Genomic DNA, 21,054 nt, shown 5'->3' with positions numbered 1-21,054 from the left:
CCATCGAAGTTATATTACAAACCGCCATTAAACAAGAAGACGCATTGTCAAAATGGCTACAGCCACGAAACGCATGCGGGTACTTCTTACAGGACTGACTTCGGGTGGTCTGAAGGTAAACGATTATTAATTAGCACTAAACTTGACGTCAAGTGTCAGTATGTGACGGTATCAGGCGTGTGATTATAGTTATCATAATCATCAAGTATATGAGTATCATCCACAGTGATAATCCAACACCAAACAAGAAGATTTAGCCACTGTTCAAGGTTAACTGCTAGATAGGGACTACTTAGGCAGATGGCAAGTCAGTTTTTGCTCGTTGAATTAAAACGGTAAATTCTTCGCTTTTCGAGTATGCCAGCTAAGCAAGTCATTAGTTTTAGGTCGCTAGTGTGCTGGAAAATGTCTGCAGCGACTTCTAATCTCAAAGTAATCATTGAATGGTTAATGTAACGTTTCATTGCTAGCACAAGTAATCACCTAAAGTTAGCTAGGTCGGCAGATAACAAACATATCAAATTAGCTGTTCTAATGTAGGAACCGATGTTATTTCTGCAGAAGCCTAACTAGATAATTTGGTTATTAATAATATGATATGATAATGATATTACCTGATCATTTGATCAGTTAAGTATGTTTCTGATAATTAGGTTGCCATCTACCTATATCATTGATGGTAGAATTTGCCAGGCTGCTGTTTAATTGGCTGTTTTACCGTCTTCCCCGTCTGAATGAACTTTTTATAACGTATAGCAAGTATAACTTACTATCGTATGATGATGACGTTATTTACTATTTCATGCTAATGCTGATTGACAGTATGGCAGTTTGGGTTTTAAAATTCGATTGCACTTTAAAATCAAGATACACTCTCTGCATTCATATTACTTGTCAAACTTTTAAATGCAATGAATGGTGGTTCACTACATAAGTTTCCTTTTCAGATTCTTTATTTATGTTACTTTTTAAATCCCACCTCATGGTGCCAGCTAGTTATTTATGTTTGCAAAGAGCTAATTTTGCATAGGGTTAAAACAAACTTTTAAAAACAGCAAAAATTATTTTCACGTAAAGATGGTGGACCTTCCGGTCTGAGCCAGCAGGGGGTATCTTTACTTCCGGTTAGTCATCGTCCCTATCATCGCATTTGATGCAGGTAGCTAGCTAGGTACAACTTGGTCATCAGCGGTCCTGAAGTTCCCTTTAACCCACTAGGTAGCCAGCCCGCTAGTTAGCTAGCTAGCTTGCTTTCCTTGATAACTGCTCACAGCAAACATTGGAAACTTTTGTCGTTCTATTTAGCGTTAATTGAAAAAACAGCGGTGACAATGCAGTATTTTACTTAGGTTAGATGAGCGCGTTGTTGGTAAGCTTACGCAACTAAGCTTTGTTTTAACTAATCGTGACGTGACTTTGTCCGTGTCAAAGTAAATGATTACATATGAACGTGTCATGGAAAACTGCTGTGCAACATGCCTTAACAGTGAATGTATTCATGAAATTATGGTACCTTGTTATTGAAAAAACGTTCATTTCTCAGTCCTCCCAATTGAACCATTTCATCAGATGATAGGCACACAGAGATGGCCGTTAAAAACCTATTCGATTTTTTTTGACGGTCCACCGGCCCACCGAGATTTGTCCCGGTATGCCCGATGGCCAGTACACCACTGGCAAGAGTATGGATTCAAGCCATCAAGAGAGAGGAAGGCCCGCTGCTTAACGTCTGTGATGACACAGTTGTTTGTAGCATGCACTTTCGCAGCGAGGACCTGTTTAAAACAACTAGTGGTCTAAACAGAATTAAAAAAGATGCAGTGCCTTGTATTTTTCCATGGGTCTCTGACAGAACCCCAGCCAGGAAGTCAAGTTTTGACAGATCGACAAACACTGGGGTTTGATGTTTGTCGAGTCAAACCTGGCTGTGGGCGAGAAAACGTTGACGTTGCTCGCCAAAGCATCTCCTTCAACAGACCGATGCAAACAATAATTTACTCAGCGCTCTTGCTCCTTTTGCCCCTGAACAATGTTATCTTCACTACACTTCCCGTTTGTGTGGCTTTTCATTCTTTAAACGACCTGTAGCACCATGCTCGTATTACTGTCTACTACGTCGGACACTATACCAAAGAGAACATGCACGTAAGAAACATGAATGAATGTTAAACTATCACGACACATGTTATGACAATGAACAATTGGATCATTTCATTACACAGCTTTATTGATATGTATTTACAAGCTGCTAGGTGGCTTGAAATAACGTTAGCGATCTCTCCATAGCTAGCTGACATTACCTTCATAGTTCATGGAACAGTTTATATCCACGATCCAGTTTGGATCGTTTTGTCTTGCAGTATATATCCACTGTTTCAGCAACCTGTGAGAGCCGGAATTTTAGCAGATAGAAGTAACTTTACCCCCTGTTGCTTTCCAATATGGCGGCATGAAAAAGGCCCATTGCGCTTAACATTCCGGGCCCGAGCACGCTTACGTCATCACCATGCAAACTTTTTGTGTTCAAGAAAAGCGCTCTCGCGCAGCACAGTGGAGTTAATGATTGAACTTTGTGGCTTATTTGGAGTCGTTTTGTGCGCGGTGACACACCGCCCTCTCACTTGCCTTATAGATTTATCGATTATGCAACTCAGGCAATTTCCGGTTAATGGTGCTGCACGAGCGGACATTTCAGTCATTAGGCTACCTATCTGAACAATTGGAAGATTAGCTACTTAAACAGGTTGGCTGCTTCATTTATGATACTCTGACAACAGCAGTCAGGGGCGTAGGAACCGGGGGCGACGAGAGGGACACGTATCCCCCCCCCCCGTTAATTCCTCAATAAACAGGCCAGTGGTATATAATTTCATTTCAAACATGCAAGAGCAATCAACTTGAACCTAAGCGTTAAACATGGACCCGCCCCCGGTAAGAAAAAAAAAAAAAAACAGACATTAGACTGAAGTAAAGACTACTGTAAGTATGGTAGACGGTAGTGATAGGCGTGTGTGGATTTATTTAGCGACCAGTTTCACGTTAGTCTTCTTTTGAATAATTTGGCAACAGCGATTGTAGCCTAGGCTATTAGCTAGCTAGTTTCTGTACTGTTGAAACTACTGTACGTTAAATAAAATTTGATTTCAGGAAACGTTGAATTCATGTTAAACGACGACCACAAGCACAGTAAACCCATTAGACAGGTTTTGTATTTTCGAAGATAACTAAAGGCTCCCGTTCATTGACACAGCTAGTTACAACAGTCCTTTAAAAAGCACTGGGCTAAAAAACATTGAGTTCACGAGGTAACCGCCTTTGCAAATCAAGGACGTAGGATGTATTCTGGGCTACTCGCCGCAAGCTATTTTCGGTATCAAATTCTCTATAGCCTACTAAACAGTAGTCTGCTTAAGTATGTTGTAAATTTTCATATATAGCGTTAGCTTGTTACTTTTTTCGCTGATTGTTAATGAGCAAGTTAACGTTAGCTAGCTAGCTGTTTTGTCACTGACAAATTGCTGAGGTAAAGTTAGTATCAGCTAGCTAGCTCGTAATACCGGTGGGAATATTGTGTGCTTATGTAACCTGAACATTCAAAGTATCACAGCTAAAGCTATGGTGATAACCAGGGACCAATTTCTGTGTCAATTGTTGCGTTAGCTTTCTGGGCACCAACGTTAATGTAAATGGATACCTACATGTTAAATAGTAGGCAGCCTTCTAATCAGTATGCAGTATGGTGCGGTACTTACTTTCAGTATGCAGTAGTAGGTTCAGACAGACAAATTCAATACTCATTCAGTGTTTTGTTCTTTATTGCTTAAATCAACCCCCCACCACCGACCCACCCCCCCAGCTGTAGGTTCTTGTTGCATACATACATATATATGCTCCTTTAAGGACCGTGATTATGTATATAGGCATAAAATTCATAGCAAGCTGTGTCCCCCCCATATCAAACTCTCTCCTACACCCTTAGAACTAACCAATCAAAAATCATTTTGGAGCTAGCCAGCTTGTTATGTTTAAGGAAGTCAGCTAGCTAATCAAATTATGGTTTAAAGGATTTATTATATCTGGGCGTGTAACTAACAGATATCCGGCTAACTTTTGCTATAACGGATATATAGGTTAAATGGGAGAGTCACATCATTAACGTCATGTTCGAGTTCCATGCTCAGGCATGGTTAGCAATCACAGTAGATGTGTACCGCGCCTGAGCCCACCTCTTCAAGCGGGCCCGGGCACGGTACGGAGCGATCACACTAGTCAAACGAACTGGACTTTGGGGGTCAAACGTGCTTGGGCATGGTACGGATTGCCTAGTGTGAGTACACCCTAAGTGGTTCTTGGGAGGCACACAAGGATTGTAGCAATATCCTTTATTGAACCAATTGTACAGCCAGTTGCCAAATATCTTGCACAGAAAGGTTTGTTTTTGAATGACATAGTAGGCCATGATGACTTTTGTTTCTTAATGCAAAAAGCACCAGCTAGAGTGACTAGTGACCTTGTAATTTTAACCCACCATATCTAAAATGTACCTGTGGGCTGGTGAGTGTTAATTTTGCCCCCTGCCAATTTATACTTTAACCCAGTCATATCAGTGCATTTCATTCATTGCAGGTACATTCAAAACTATGAAAACTGTATGTTTAACTGTAATGTCAGTAAGAGCACGTTTGAATATTTAAACATGCCATGCTGATTTCTGGCATCTATGAGAATACCCCTGACCTAAAACTGTGTAGTTGTCCAATATTTCTGGGAGATTTACTAATCCTGTTTCTGCAACATAGGGGTCCTTTGGGGTATTCTTTGTGATCCTATTCTGTCACATGATTTTCTTAGTTACATTATATAACATGCCTGGCAACATGTTTTCAAGTAATAGAATTTTTAAAATAGAACAGCTAATCTGATTGTCCTCATTTAAAAGGAGTCTAACATGCCAGTTAGACTCCTTTTAAATGTTAGTCTTAAACAGTTGCCAAACTGTTTAAGAATTTTATCCAGAAAGTGAAAGTTTTTACAGCATTTTTGTTTTTTGAATGTATAGCCGTTTTCACATATGAACTCCGGACATTGTCCAGAGTTGCCCTTTCACACATGTAGCACACAACAGGAGATTGTCCATGTCAGATGCATTCTCGCCTACTGGAAATACGTTTAGTTTAGGCGAGGGGTGGCGCCTGGGTAGAGCGTGCAGGAGGCAGGACATCACAGTGGCTGTATTCGAAACTACTGCATACTATGTACTGCGTGCTACTCAAGTGTATACTGTATACTGCATGCTGTTTTTCAGTGTAGTACCCAGTATGCGACCATTAATGATTACATTTGTAGTATGTCACATTGTTGCATGAAAAATTGCGGGTTTAGAAACGTCCAGATTTCCTTGTGGTATTTTCCAGTTAGACGCCACTAGCATTCTCACGAGTGAAAAGTAATGACAAGTTCACAAAAAGTATTCTAGAGTTGAAGTATTTTCAGGTTTTTTCTTTTCAGTGTCTTACTTTTCGGTGGTACGGGCACATAATGTGGCACAGAGCAGGAGAAGGTGAACATAGCTATTGTACTTTTGGGTAGCCTGTACAAAAAATATCACACATAGCCATCCAAATGGTGCTACCAGTACACATAATTTATCATCAATTATTACGGGTGCAGCAGATCACAAAACTCACGGTTCGGATCGTATCATGGCTTCTGAGTCGCGGATCGGATAATTTTTCGAATCAGCAAAACAAGGGAGACAAATATAACTTGGTTTTCCATTTATTACTTAAAGAACACTTAAAGCAAAGAACTTTTGCCCATGGTCTTAAATGAAAACAACATTTAAGATGTCCAATGTTTAAATAAAATCTTAAAATATTCAGTACTCAATTGTTGAGCGCTTGTTCTGCTGTTCTTATGCTGTGTGTGTCCTAAATCGCTCCCTTTCACTATATAGTACGTATATATACATTTTACACGTACAGGTCATGGATCAACTACGGTCTGTTGCACCACTATTATCCATTCATTATAACAGGAAGGTAAGTTTTTGTTGTTCGCTATGTAATGTTCGGTCACCAGTTCACCTATCTCACTATACCTATCACTATTAGCTATAGTTTAGCTAGCCACTAACCAGATAATAAACTACTAGCCAATGTTATTAATCATCGTAAGAGACAAGTTTTGGCAGTATAGCCATAGCTATCTATCTCTTTAACGATCGTTGGACTCAAAATAACATGTATTTGGACATATCCGCAATATCAACAGAAGAGTGGAAAGCAATAAACAGGCAATCAGAAAACAGTACGAGGCAGATGTTTGTACTCTTCCGGTTTCGCGCCAGTCACAGAAACATCAACACGTCCACTCGCTAGCTGTGAATTCTCCGGAAAACGTGCTCTATTCACACATGGACTCAATCAGACAGACTTTGTACTAGGGAGCTGACAGAGTGAAGTCCGTCTCATGTCCAGTCTGACTGATTTGGACATTTGCGTTCTCACAGCACCTCCGGGTAATGGCTAGATAAGTTCTGGCTTTCAGTGCATGTCTGAAAGGTGCTTATGTTTAGATAGTTGCACCACCTGACGTTGGACTCTCCAAAATGGCATTTCAGTAAAATGTGAGTGGTATAGTAGAATTATTTGATTTAATGATTTGATAAGATATTTATGTAGATTTTTGATGAAAATAATGTACTTTGAAATGCATAATGTCTTTGACCCATATACAATGAATGTCATTCACATCTTTCAATATCATTCAAGCTAGCTAATTTATCTCCCTTTAGCGGTTTGTTAGACATCTAAAACTTGGAAGAGTTGTTACGACCATGGCAGTTTGTGTTTGTGTATTCATTCGTTTTCCCGATGTATGTATTTTTGCACTGGCTGCATGCGTTGCGTCATTTTACGTTTTACTTTGCAAAACTGCTGTGCAGAAAATGGTGAAAGTTATATGAAAACAACATTGTGGTAAAGTAGAAATGACAGATGGTAATGGGAAAAGTGAGGCATAAGCTTGATGGGTTTGACAAAGGTATTGGATATGGTTGCTTGCTTCTTATTTAATAAGAGCTACCCTTGACAGTATGAAAAACTGCAAAAAAGGGGGGAAAAAAAGGGGCAAAAGTGGTCCTTGGTCCACTGAACACACCAACTGTGCTATAAGAGCAGATGCACTTGTAGACGGAAGGTCATCTATGCTGAAACTGGGATGACGGAATATAGAAGTAATTACAGATGGTGCATCAATTTGATGGAACCCAGTTAAAGCAGAGCAGTGACAGCTACCCTTTTTTATATTGGTACTTGGCTTGACTTGATTGTTGAGCGTTGATAATAATCGCTCACAGACTGAAAGGAGATGAGCCAAACAGATGTCACTTGTTTAAAAAGTAAGTGAAGTATAACACTGTAAAACAGTGTTACCATTGTGTACGTACTGTAGCATTTTCCCTTGACAGAATACTTAAATTATTAAATTAGTCTGTGAACATCTCATAATCAACCAGAGCATTACCTTAGTGTTGTGCGTCTTTCCATCACAAAATCACCAATATTTGGGAGCGAATGCTCATGCACTTTAGTCTCAAAATAACCTCAGATTGTTGACAAGTATTGCTGGTATTCATATGAACAAGTTATTTTTCAGACACATTTATTTTTTTAAAAAAGTTTAGCTAGTTTGGCAGCCATTTTTCTATATTTCCAGATCTCAGTATATTAGGAAATAACATACAAGCCTGATTTTTGTGGAAAATGACAAAGCACAGAATCTCAAGATATAAATTAACTGGAAAAAGTGTTTTTGCACATTTTCAGTAAGAGGAAAACCACATGTGGGATTATTGCCTGTTTCTTAGAACTTTTACCTATAAAAGCCATTGGTATATAGTTTGCCACATTTCAACTTCCTTATGAAATTCTGTTATGGTGAAATTTATTTTTCAGTGATACTTTTGTTCCTCCATGAAAGTATATTTTTCAGAAAGTGCACACTTTCTACACGGGGGGGGGGGGAAGGACAAAGTTCTCAGTTTCTTGAAGACAGACAGGTTTTCTAAACCTTATCATTGTGGTGTACAGAAGAAAGCCTTGAATATGACGTTTTGAAAGATATCTCTCTGAATATTGTAAAGGTGTTTGTGACAAAGTCCAATTAAATGAAAATGTTATACATAAGCAGTAAATTACCATAATGATATATGTACAGAATGCAACTTGTTTTCTGTTAAATTTTACAGTAAGACTACGCGTTTGTTTCCCATGGAAGTTGTGACATTGAAGATACTGTAGTACTATATTTGAAGTTCAGTACTGTTTGAAATGCTATAAAAGTGCAATCAAACGTGTATTTACCATAGCAAGATTACAAGGCAAGATGGCAGTTTAGCAGAGCGCAAACTGAATGTTGCCATGGAGTAAGACCTGAATATGGAGTCATTGATACAAGGACTGTGGAGTAGTAATGGAAGTTATTATGCTAGGACCTTTCTTAACGAACACCTGTGGTTAGTTTACAGTTCTGCCATCACCGCAGTTTATTTCTCACCCTCAGCAGTGTGCATATCTGTAACACCTTGAATGGAACAGTAATGTTAAGATTGGTGCCTACCAAGTGCTAAACCCAAAATGGCAAAGAACTGTGAAAGAATAAAAATGTTACTTAAAAATGACTGTATGAAAATGTCAACTCTTAAAATGGAGACAAAATTAAATGTATAAACATGGACAAAGTAAATCCTAGATGAAAATATTTATAAATTTTTAACTTTTATTTCCATCAACATTTTTATGTTTGCTCATTGATATAATTATGTACACCTGGATTTTAAGTTTTACAAAGTTTAAACCTCTATTAAGAACTAAAGTCTCTTGAAGTGTATAGACAAATCCAAAATTATTAAAACCATTAAGGATTGTGATGGGAACTTAACTTTTCGTAATGTGAAATGTTGAAGTAAGAGCAGACACACCAACATCACTTTTGATATCTCTCTTTCCATGAGGTTGTGTTATAACAGTGACTGTTTATACTGTGTTTAACATTGATATTATTTTTGGTTTTACTCTAGCATGCAGAAGCTTTGCTGGACCCAGCTGTGCAGTGTCATCTGCCATCTGTAATCCCATTCCGGACAAAGAAGCGCTATTTCATTCCACCAGCAGTTGGTGCTACAGAGCAGAGCCATGCTGTTCAGGAGGCAAAGGCACGGCAGGCTGGTGTTGTGGTGCGACAGGAATACATGGAGAGGACCATCAACATTGCTTGCACTGGTACAGATGAAGTCACCCAACTAGATGCACACATAAGGCTGGATGTCCTCTTCATCATAAAACTCTTTTGATATGCCTTTAATCCTTTGGTAATGGGACAGAACTTTATTTAATGGTACACTATTCACTTGGTATTTACCAGGGAACTTTACAGTCAAGAATTCATTTGTTTTGGTATTCTTTAATGTTACCATCTCATGTAAAAATAATTGGTATCTATGTCACTCTGGATAAGTCACTCTGGATAAGAGTGTCTGCTAAAGGGCAATAATGTAATTTAATTTAATGGTTAGAAGAGGTGTCTGTGAGGTGAGCCTAATTCTGACGTTGTGATTCTGGAGACTTAATGTAAAAGGGAAGTTGGATGCAAAAGTGGAAACCTTAAAAACGTCATAACTAGGCTGTTCCTTTATGGTGTATATCAGGGTTCCATGGAATTTTTCCTCTGGACAGAAAACGGTATCCCACTGGTGATTCCAAATTAGGGTTGCTGTTGCAGATGGAGAAAGCATTAAAAATGAATCAGCTGCTGATATGTATCAATTTGCCATGATCAAACGGATCGATTCCGATTCTGATAAAATTCAAACGATACCCAACCCTAAGTATAATCCCTTTTACATTTGCTTGTTTTGAGGGTTAAAATTACCTCTGGACGAGGTGTTTGTTTGTTGATAGTGGGGTTAGTGTAGCTTCCCACATGCACTGCACTTTGCCTTGTTGTTGTTTTCTTTTCTAAAGTAAAGCCACACTTTTGACCATTTACTGCGGTCCATCTTTCACACTGTTGTGACATTAACCATGCATGTTAGTTCGTATTTAAACCTTTCGCACGTAACTTATTTTTATGCTATGTAGCAGGCGTGCTATGTTACATGGTTCATTATGTTTTCATTAGCGTTAATAAGCTTCTCATTGCTTTCAGTTAGCATTTGCTATATTTTTAATGTTAAATCGCTGTTTCCTCAAAGCTAAAATTAGCTAGAATTTTTCCAATCTAGTGTTCTAATCGCACTGGTTTTAGCATACACGCTAAACGGCTAATCACACTGGTGTGACCGAACGTGCGAAAGGGCTAAACAAATGGACATGCTGTTGCGTTGATGTGTGACAGTCACGTAGACAAGTCCTGGCAGGTAGCTATGTACGTCCTTGCAGATATGCAGCCTTTGTTTGTGATAATAAGGGGTTATCGCATTTACGAACCCATAAGCAGAACTGAAATTCAATTTTTTTTTACGGGTACCCCGTACTTGGCATTTTGGATTCTGTTCTAATTTGGAACTGGGTTTCAGTTCCCAACCCTAGTAACTAACAAGCTGCAGGGTGCCTGAGAGGAGACAAACGAGGAAATCCTGCCAACAAACCCATTTTCCACCACTGTGGGCCCCCAGTCGTTGTCAGGTCTTGAAACAGCTTGGAAGGAACAGATTTAGCTAGATGGCCTTAAAAAAATAATGCATTTACTGCACAGCTGGTACGCACATTTCTATTTTGAAAATGATTCATATCTTCTATTTAGCTTTTTGAATTTGCCAAGATTGTTTCTGAGAAATTCCGCATTTACATGCTTAAATTGGACCTTGGCCTCACACATTGTGTGCTGTATCAGGACCTCTGATTGATGATGGCTGCTCTTCAGAGCAAGTGGATTTAAAGCAGTGTTGATGTCTTTGCCAATTCTGGTTCACCCTTCCAGTAACCAGTTAACCCACACCAGTAACCACATCTTCCATGTGAAAACTGAATGACATCTGTGAAGTGTCAGTTTATGCTACCACGTTTTAGGTTGAGGGATTAAGTTTAAAAAATAGACAATCCTACTTGTACCGATAGATCAATTAAAACAAAATGACTGCAGATGATACTGCAATAAATGTATGATTATTGTCTGATGATCCTAATTCTTGATTTGTCTTGGATATCAACTTAAGCAGTGTTCTCTCTCCAGCGGGGATCTTTGACCCCTATATTCCCCCAGAGGGTGACGCTCGGCTCTCCAGCCTGTCCAGAGAGGGGCTGAAGCAACGCACAGAGCAGCTGAGACAAAGTGCTGCTTCTCAGTTAGCGTAAGACTATCTTTTCTCCACTTTCTACTCTCTTTGTTGCAACTCCTGATTTGTTTCTTGGCTCCATCTCTTATGAAAATGACCCTCCCAATCATCATTCTTTACCTTGCATTTCTTCTGTCGTTTTCTCTGTACCCATTGCTTTCTCCCTTCCCTATTCTTGGTCCCAAGGCTTGCTTTTTTGAAATGTCTTTGCTTTTGTAGGATACGTAAGATCAAGGAGCATGACCCTAACTTCAACACCAAGGACTTCCCGGCCCAAGCCCTTCAGATATTCATTGAGGCCCATGCAGCTCTTACACAGTAAGGCACACCACTTACTGGTACTTCAGGCTAAGAGATTAGGTTAGCTACCGTAAAACTTCTACTAGTAGCCCGGGTTTTATTTACTTAGAACCCAAATTACCCCTGTTGTCTGTAAGAGACAGGTATTGCCTCATATTAAAATGTCACATTAAAAATGTGGAGAATCATGAATAGAAAAGAGAGAGCATGGGTACAATAGTTACAGTACATTCTGAAAAGACTGACACATTGATCGTTAGTGTTCTCAGCTCGCTCTGACAACCAAAACCTCAGTTTTTCTCTTCCGTGTGAGTACTGCACTTTTTCTTGTATCATTTTGTTTAAAACAGCGCCACATCTCAGTTGTTTTAGCATGTCTCACATAATGCTTGTAGGCAAGCAATTGGTCAAAGATGTTTTCTATTGTATATTCATTTATCTACATCATCAGATCATAGTCTGTTAAGAAAAAGAGAGAGCGCGATGACCCCATCATTTTACTTTGAATTTCCCATAATTTGACCTTTTATAGATAAGGTGGTGTAACAAGTGTTTTTTTCTAATATTTTCCTCTACTTTTGTCAGGCTTTGAGCCAGATATAGTGTTTCACTTAGGAGAAAAATGTGTGTCCTGCTCTTTTCCAACATTGTTATGTCAAGGGCAATGCTCTCTACAGTGCTCTTTGGCATTGCCTCCACTTGAGAAGAGAACCTTGCCAGCTGACGGCACTGTATATTAACAGAGTGAAGAAACTGACTCGTAGTTCAATTCTTTAGTTTTATCCATTTATGTATATTTTGTTCCTTGGTGTTAGTTGCTTGACTTTACAACAGTGGCAGCCTCTCTCTGGGTTGTCTGGTGCTTTCAGTTCAAAAACCTTCCTCAAGAGTACAACAGAAATGGCCCTCTTAGGACTTGAACTTGTAATTTAAAAAATATATATATATTTTAGTTGAGCTATTGTCCTTGATGAAAGATGACTGACTGGGTGTTTATTAGGTTGTTTTCAGTTTCAAAGAGTTACCATTGCCGTTACATTTCTGTGTAAGTTCAGATATTTTTTGTTTGCAACTGTGGGTTAGTGTTACCACTGTAAATAGCTTTAATTACTGAAATCATAGTACAATTTCAGGGGAACTTCAGATTCATCAGGAATTACAATATTATTAATTTGGATTTTCAAAAAGCATTCAAAACAGAATGAGTGACTTATTATGAAATTATCAAATATGTTATAAAAGTGGGCAAAATCACATTTTGTGTCTTTTCAAGTCAGTCAGAACAAAGGAGATTAGGACAGATAAGGAAAATGTTACATTTAATCTGGTCAATGTGTGTCCCAATCACTGCTCTCTCTGTTTTTCAGCTTCAATAAGGAGAAACTGCACAGCTTGGTGACTGAACGCTGCTACCCTGTATGTCATCTTGTTTGCATCAGAATACAGTCTCTACTCTCTACTAACTGTTTATACTTTTTCAGTATCATAACTTTATGAAAACTAGAACTGTAATGTTATTGTCTGAATAACTGAAACTTACTTTGCCTGTGGCTTTATAGCAATTTTGATATTTAAGTGTAATTTCACAAAGTCACAAACTAAGGACATCCTTTGCAGTAGTCTGTCAGTCCTGTGCATCATTTGCCAGGGCAAAATCCCCTTTCTGCTGTCCCATGTTTTGACTTTCCATCAATATGTAATCAGTGATTTGTAAAGGTTCATAAAAATGTCTTACTGCACGCATGGTTTTATTCCAAACCTCACTTTAATTTTTGTCAACATGACACAATAAACACCAGGGTGACTGGAAACCAAATTAAGTTCAAGAGAGAGTGTGCACCCTGACATGTGCTGAGCTTCCTCAGTAAAACATTCCAGGATTATTTTACTGTGTGAAAGTGCTAGTTTATCATTCAGTTGCTTACACAGGAAACAGTTGTATCATTTTAACATTTAACATAGGAAAATGTCTATTTACGACCGTGAAAGTACATGAATGTTTCTCTTCAGATACATTTGAATACTATTAATAATTTAAAATTCATAATCTGCTGAGGCTCCCGAGTGGTTCAGTCAGTAAAAGCATTTGCTTAGACTGAACGCTATGGCCTGGGTTCGATTCTGACCGTGTCACAGCCGACAGTGACTGGGAGCTCACAGGCAGAACACATTGGCTTCGTTCCGCCAGGGATAGGGGTGGGTACGTCGGCAGGGGCTTCGGTCCCACTAGCAACAGCAACCCCTGCTGGTCGATCAGGCGCCTGTGGTCCACGTGCCAAAGCTGCATATGAAATGTCTTCCTCCGACTCATCTCTGTGCTAGCTTAGCTTGTGGACCGCAGTGCGAAAAGAAGCAGCGGCTGACATCACGTGTCTTGGAGGAGGGCACGTGCTTGTCCACGCTCTCCCGGATTGACAGTGGGGGTTGTGCAATGAGACCGAACATTGATGACAAATTGGGCATTCCAAAAAATTTGGGGAATTGGCCATTCCAAATTGGGGAGAAAATGGAAAAATGGGAAAAAAATCATAATCTGCTCCTGTGAAAGCGTTATCAAGTTCTTGTCGTTAAACTATATATTACTCAGATTATATTTCTTAGTAAATGCATTTTATAAAAAATGTCGAATGATTCTTTCCTCATTTTTCTGCCTAGTTTGGAATACACAGTTGTATAGTGTATGTTCCGCAGCTATGATCCCCACTGTCAGTTGGGTGTTGAGACTAACACTCACAGAGACTAAGACTGTACTGTCTTACACCACTACCTGGACCAACAAGAAGTCGTCACTGTTTGACCCTCTGGAGTCTGCTGCATCGTTGGCGATGCAGATTTTTTTCCCCCGTTTTGTCTTGAACATAGATTAAATTCTTCATACCGCGTTGGTATGACTCCAGTGGGTTAAGCATTTATGGGCTCAACCAGTAAAAGCACTTTTCACTTGTGCAAGGTTAAGCACTATGGCCCAGATTCAATCCTAGCTGAGTCATCAGCTAACAATGACTGAAAGGCCATAGTGGTAGAACACATTGGCTTGTTCCACCAGGGAAACAGGGGAAGGTAGGTCAGTGTGGTGCTTGTTTTGTAGTTAATTAAAAAATCTTGTTTGTATTATGTTTTACAAAAAATTAAGATGCTGATGATCTTACATTTATTGAAGACTGTCTCTTATGTGCCTCATTGGCAAGGTGCTTGTTTTGAAAGCAGGCTGAGTCCTGCAGCCTAGGTTTGAAACTGGTTGTCGTCATTTGCCATCAGTGACCAGGAACCCATTGTGGTGGAAAAAGTTGGCTTCATTCCACAAGGTCAGGCCAGAGTTTCCTTGTCTCATTCCTCTCAGCCGCCCTCCAAGTAGCTCAGATAATATCACTGGAGTAGTGCCTGTCTTCCAGTGAGCACCCACTTTATCTTGGTGCACTTTGTGACTTGTGCAAAAAACACACTTTGGTTGTGTATTAGTGGGCTACTGTTTTTGTCTCACGTCTGCAGTGAGATGAGCTTAGTGTGCTGATGGCAATTCTGAAATGCGTTGTATATAGTGCTATATATAATTCAGAAAAAGTCTGGATCAATATAATGTACATTCACATGTTTTGTTCCATGTAGGAACAATTCAGTTAAGGATGTTTCTCAAATAGGAGAAGGATGTTTAAAACATAAATATCAGTTGTGTTTATTCAGTTATATTTCTTTTAAGAGTCAGTGTAAGCCTTTATTGGTGGTTGAATTTAAAGGATTGAAACTGGGTCAAAGTGTGATGTGCTTGATGATACAGTATGTTTCAAGCGTGTATTATCTGTACTTTTGTTATGAGCATCATCTCTAGTTTTCTTATGCTTTTGGTTTAGTTGTCAAGTTTTTCATGCCAGAAAGCACATCAGATTCTCTTTATTGACAGGAGCTCTTTAAGGGGACATGATTAGTGTTGGGTTTTACTTATGTTAGACCGCCCCATTGATTGTTAAACTCAGGTTGTGAAGCTCTAACCTCTGGCTTGTGTACAGGAGATGGTGAGGGGAAACCGCTATAAGACACTGTGCTGGAATTTTGTGAAATCCCTTGAACCCCCTCGTGTGGTGCATGTCCGCTCCCCTGACATGGTCAGCAAAGGCAACTTCTATGGACAAGTGACAGTGCGCATACACTCCCAACAGGTGAGGGAATGTATGACAGTTACGTGCTATTCATGCAGTCGTGTCATTCTGAGCATTACGTTTTACTACACCCAGACTATCCAGTTATATGCCGCATAGACACTACCAAAGCAGTATGGCATGAACTATCAAATACACTTTGTGGTTACAGCCATATATTTATATCCTGCTTATCACCTGTCGCTGTTCCACAGACATGCCGACCTTTGACAATCTTCATCAATGTGGTGCCCTCTAAACTCTCTAAATTTTTTGATTACTATGACAGTAACTAATGTTTTGAATATCAACTAGATCATTTGATCACCGTTGACCCAGAGCCATTACACATTACAGCTGACTGTCGGTGATGAAGCACTTTTGGCGATTTAAGCTTTTAATTTTACATTAACAACCTATATAGAATGTGTTCCTTCCATCAACAAATTTTATTCCAGTTTTCTGATTTTGAGAGGAACCTTGCTTTCCTTTTCACAATAGAGGTATGCAGAATTGTATTTGTCTCGCTTCATCATTCCTGCGTGAAGGCAGTGAAGCATACAATTGGTGATTCCATACAGTCGGTGGCAACGTAACTAATACTATTTCAGTGCCACTGGTTCAGCAGCGGTGGTTCTGGTGGCCTTAATTAGCAAAGCTGGCTAGCAAGCTTGTTACTTCTACCAAATATGCTGGAATTTTGGTTCTTCTCCAAGGAATGTTTTCCCATTTTCAGATTTTGTTTTCATTCGCCAAAGTACTACTTTTTGCTTCTGTGAAAGACATTAATAACAACATATTTCCTGTCATCCTGACCCCACTTCTACTCTTAATAATTTATTTTTCCATCTTCCTCTGTCATCCATCTCCTTCCACTGGCTGTAAGACCTTGGCCATCTATGATCGTTTTGGGAGGCTGATGCTGGGGAATGAGGAGATGCCACGGGATGTTCTGGAGTACCTGGTTTTGGAAAGACACCTGGTCAGCCCCTACAGCCGCTGGAGGCTACATGGGAAAATTGTGCCTGCCTGGGCCCCGCCAAAGGATCCCATTATCAAGGTGAATCACACAACATGCTTATGTACACATACACATACAGTATTCATACAACTGAGTACACATAATAAATGCCCTTCACCACAACGTACACACACACACACACACACACACACACACACACACACACACACACACACACACACACACACACACACACATACACACACACACATACACACACACACACACATACACATACACATACACATGCACACATACAGAATGAACATATTAACTCAAAAATGTCAAGTAGGGGTTCCTTCTTACAGGTTTACGGGAACATGTGAAATATAAAAAAATGAAGGGAAAAATTAGAAGTGGTAGTCATTAGGAACTGAGCTCACTGGATTTTATGGACTTGTGTATTTCAGACTGTCATGATCCCTGGTCCACAACTGAAACCCTGGGAGGAGTTTGAGGACCTTAACTACGAAGTGCCGCAGCCGAAAGCTGTACAATGGCACAAGTAGTCAACATCTTGTGCTCTACATCTTTCAGGACACAGCCCCATCCTTATCTCAGGCCTTGAAATAAATGGCCTTTTCTAACAGTTCAGAAGGATGCTGTATTTTTGTTGCATAAATACATTGGTCTCAAGCAGCAGGCAAATCAAAATACAATTCTAACTTTGGCACATTCCCATCGACAGTAACAAAATATTGTATATTTCAGTGTAGCCATCCAGTGAATTAGATAAAATATATACGTTAATCTTAATAAAATCAGAATATTTTGGCTGCGAAAGCACAAAGGAATATTTGTAGTCATTAAAATCAGTGCTATTGTTTGTACTTTAATCTGTTTTCTGACTGGTGTTTGACATACTGTTGCTTAATAGTCTAGAATTAATAAAACTATCAGTGGTTGGCTTTGCTTTTGTCAGTCTGTGCAATTGTTGCTTGTGTGTAGCCTGCCTTTTGTAATATGAATTGGGGTGTCTCCCAGACCATAATTAAACAGCAGCTGCCTGACAAGCTTGTGTACATACAGCTTACTTATTATTATGATGAAAAATGGCGCAAGCTATCTGTCCATTGGTACTTCTCCTTTTACAACAGTGATGTATAGCAGGAATGTGGCTCAAAATGGCTTAACATTTTCCAAAAATGCATGTTTTGGTCCTGTTTATTTCTTATTTCTTTCTGTTACAACTCTGACAGCTTAGTCCAATTTTATATGACCACAAAAATATATTCACACTAACACTTCTCACAGAATTTTCGCTTGTTCCGCTATGGTGCAGGTATCAGGGATTGTTTCAAGATGTAAACAAACTGTTTTTTAACCTTCTACTTGTTGCCCACTTGGAGGAAGGACCTTTCATTTTACATGGCATGTTAAAAGAAGCATGCTGTTGTCTTTTGTTCATTAAAGTTTAAATATGTTTTTGTAAAGAAACATCACCTTAATTGTGAATACTTCTATGTGCATCCTTGTTATAAACAAGATTTTTATAGTATTGAATGTGACACAAACTATCAGATATGCACAGTGCAATGCCCAGCTGAATGTTGTGAGCCACCTAATTGAGAGAATATACTCAATCAAATGGTGCAACATTCGAGACTGCAACATACCCAATTATAAAAATGTCTCATAGTGAATATATAAACAGTCTAAAAATAAGAGGTACAGAAATCAAGGTCATATTGGGGCATTAATTTAAACTTGTTTTCCTTGACTTTATTATGAGTCTTTACAAATACAATGGCTTTTGTTTTTCTAGAAAATGAAAATGAAACCACAGACCGTAATATAAAATAAACAGTGATGCAGTACTGACAAAATTTTAGCACAGGCTGTTGAAAAGAGCCCCACAGACTGGAAAAAGAGGCTGCTTGCCAATGCAACCTGTGTGATATATGTTCTTCCAAAACTGAATTTAGGCTTCTGTAACAGTTATGTTATCATTTGTAATCATAGTATGCCCTGTCAAAAAGAAGCATAGTGGATTTTCCAGAGGGGAAAAAACAGGCTAATTTGGGGAAAAACCTGGAAAATTAGTGCCTAGCCCTGGGAGAAGGTGGTTGAGAAAATCCTTGAAAATAGTGGAAATGCTAACACAGGATACAATCATTGAATCGATTGAATCAATTGAAATCATCAGGGAGATGTACTGGCACGGAGAAAGGATTGACTGGGTGAGGAAAAAGTGGAGAAGAGTAACCTTTGCCCTGACAATATGTCTGTGCCAGTTTGAAATGACCTATTCCAATAATTACTCAGTTACTGACTTGTAGGCTATTCACAAGCCAAACCAATGTAGATTAGTTCCAAAGGAAATTACTTTATCTAACCATTCAATTTTAATTAAATTTAACCATAGAAAGGGGCACAAAATTCCAAGAGGGGCAGTATCTCCAGAGATTGCGGTGACCAACCGTTTCGCGCCACTGCAGGACGAGTTGACCCACAATCCTGAGAGTGGGAGGACTGAAGAGCCCCAGGGCACCCAGGTGGCCTCATCCTCCAAGAAGAGGGAGTTGGTGATAGTGGGGGATTCAGTCATTAGAGGGGTAGATAGCATAGTGTGTTCGCGCGCGACAAGAAGTCTCGCATGGTCTGCTGCCTGCCTGGTGCCCAGGTTGGAGACCTCCTGGAGAGCGCGGACAAGCTCCTGGCCAGAGCGGGGGAGGATCCGGTGGTCATGGTCCATGTTGGAACCAATGACATAGGAAAGGGTAGGTTCGGGGTTCTGCAAGAAAAATTTATTGAGCTAGCAGGGAAGATTAGGAGCAGAACCTCCACGGTAGTCTTCTCTGGAATTCTACCAGTACCACGTGCAAGCAAAGGGAAGCAAGCCTTTATATGGAGGTTTAACACATGGTTACAAACCTGGTGTAGGAAAGAGGGGTACAGGTTTATGGGGCACTGGGACTCCTTTTGGAACAGGGGTGACCTGTACAAGCGGGACGGGTTGCACCTGAACCGGAGGGGTACAGCTGCACTGGGCCAGCGTATGCTTAGGGTAGCAGAGGGTTATTTAAACTAGGGTCTGCGGGGGCAGGGAGTTTATACAGTCAGATGGGTAGGGATAGACAGACTGCCGGAATAGAACACACCATGGCTAAATATCTTATTAGTAGAGAGGAAATGATGCTTGTAAATCAGTCAGAGCAGCACTGTAATAGAGGTGGTTTTGGGCAGTTGGGGGCAGGGGTAGAGGGCAGGAGAGGCACACATGGTACCCTGAAATTTCTCTGTTTAAATGCTAGAAGCATAAAAAATAAAATTCTCGATCTGGAAACCGTCATGAGTAATAGTAAATTTGATGTTGTTGGGATTACAGAGATGTGGCTTGGTCCAGGGGATGGGGATGAGTACAACGTACAGGGATACAAGCTGTTGAGAAAAGATAGAGAGCTACGCCTCCTCCTCTTCTATTGATTCTATGTAAAGGATAATCTTAATACTCAGGAAATACCAGGAATGGAGCCCCTTGGTGTTAGTGAAGACATATGGATTAAGATATTGGGGGAAAATGAAAAAGGCCTGAATGTTGGAGTATGCTATAGGCCACCAGCCTCAGATAGCAATGTCAGTAGTACTCTCTTTGAAGTCCCTCATTACTATTGTCTCACCCTCCTGACATGCAAGTTTAATGTTATCAATTACCCTTCAATTAATTGGGAAGCTGTGTCAGGTCAAGGTAAATGTGAGGAAGAGTTTTTGGATGTTGTAAATGACTGTTTTTTGATACAGTCTGTTACTCAACCCACGAGAGAGAACACAATCCTAGATCTGGTTCTGTGTAATAATCCTGATAGAATCGGCAGTATTGAGGTAGGGGAACCACTCAGTACAAGTGACCATAGTTCAATTACATTTGAAGTTTTTTGGCAAGTTAAGTCTGCATTCTCCAATGCTAGAGTATTCAACTTTAGGCAAGCTGACTTTATTAAGATGCGTGATTATACAAGGAATATAAACTGGGTACCTCTTCTAGGTGGTAAAACTGTCAAAGAAATGTGGTGCATATTTAAAACGATTATTCTGGATGTACAGCGGAAATTCATTCTGCAAGTGAGAAAAGGAAAACTGAAAAAGAAGCATCCACAGTGGATGAATAAGTCACTGCGGAACAGTTTGAAACAAAAAAGGAAATTATTTAGAAAATACAAGTTGGAGAGCTCAGATGGTAATAAGATTGAATACAGTAATATGCGAGCTCAAGTTAAGAAAAAAATAAGGGAAGCCAAAAGGTGTTATGAAAGACAAATTGC

General features: G+C 39.6%; 1 protein-coding gene across 1 annotated transcript; it reads left to right on the top strand.

Moving 5' to 3' along the window:
- The first annotated feature begins 35 nt into the window (after window positions 1–35).
- On the top strand, window positions 36–18,151 carry mrpl45 (mitochondrial ribosomal protein L45). Its single transcript, XM_036548110.1, has 8 exons — window positions 36–115; window positions 9,083–9,284; window positions 11,236–11,353; window positions 11,558–11,656; window positions 13,006–13,054; window positions 15,643–15,792; window positions 16,658–16,831; window positions 17,203–18,151. Exons 1-8 carry the CDS (start codon window positions 53–55, stop codon window positions 17,299–17,301), a joined length of 954 nt encoding a protein of 317 aa, XP_036404003.1. The 5' UTR covers window positions 36–52; the 3' UTR covers window positions 17,302–18,151.
- The last annotated feature ends 2,903 nt before the right edge of the window (window positions 18,152–21,054 follow it).

This window comes from Megalops cyprinoides, chromosome 1 (genome assembly GCF_013368585.1).
Source record: "Megalops cyprinoides isolate fMegCyp1 chromosome 1, fMegCyp1.pri, whole genome shotgun sequence".
Taxonomy (NCBI): Eukaryota; Metazoa; Chordata; class Actinopteri; order Elopiformes; family Megalopidae; genus Megalops; species Megalops cyprinoides.
Note: the sequence above shows the minus strand (reverse complement) of the source record. Positions and strands in the feature narration are given on the sequence as shown.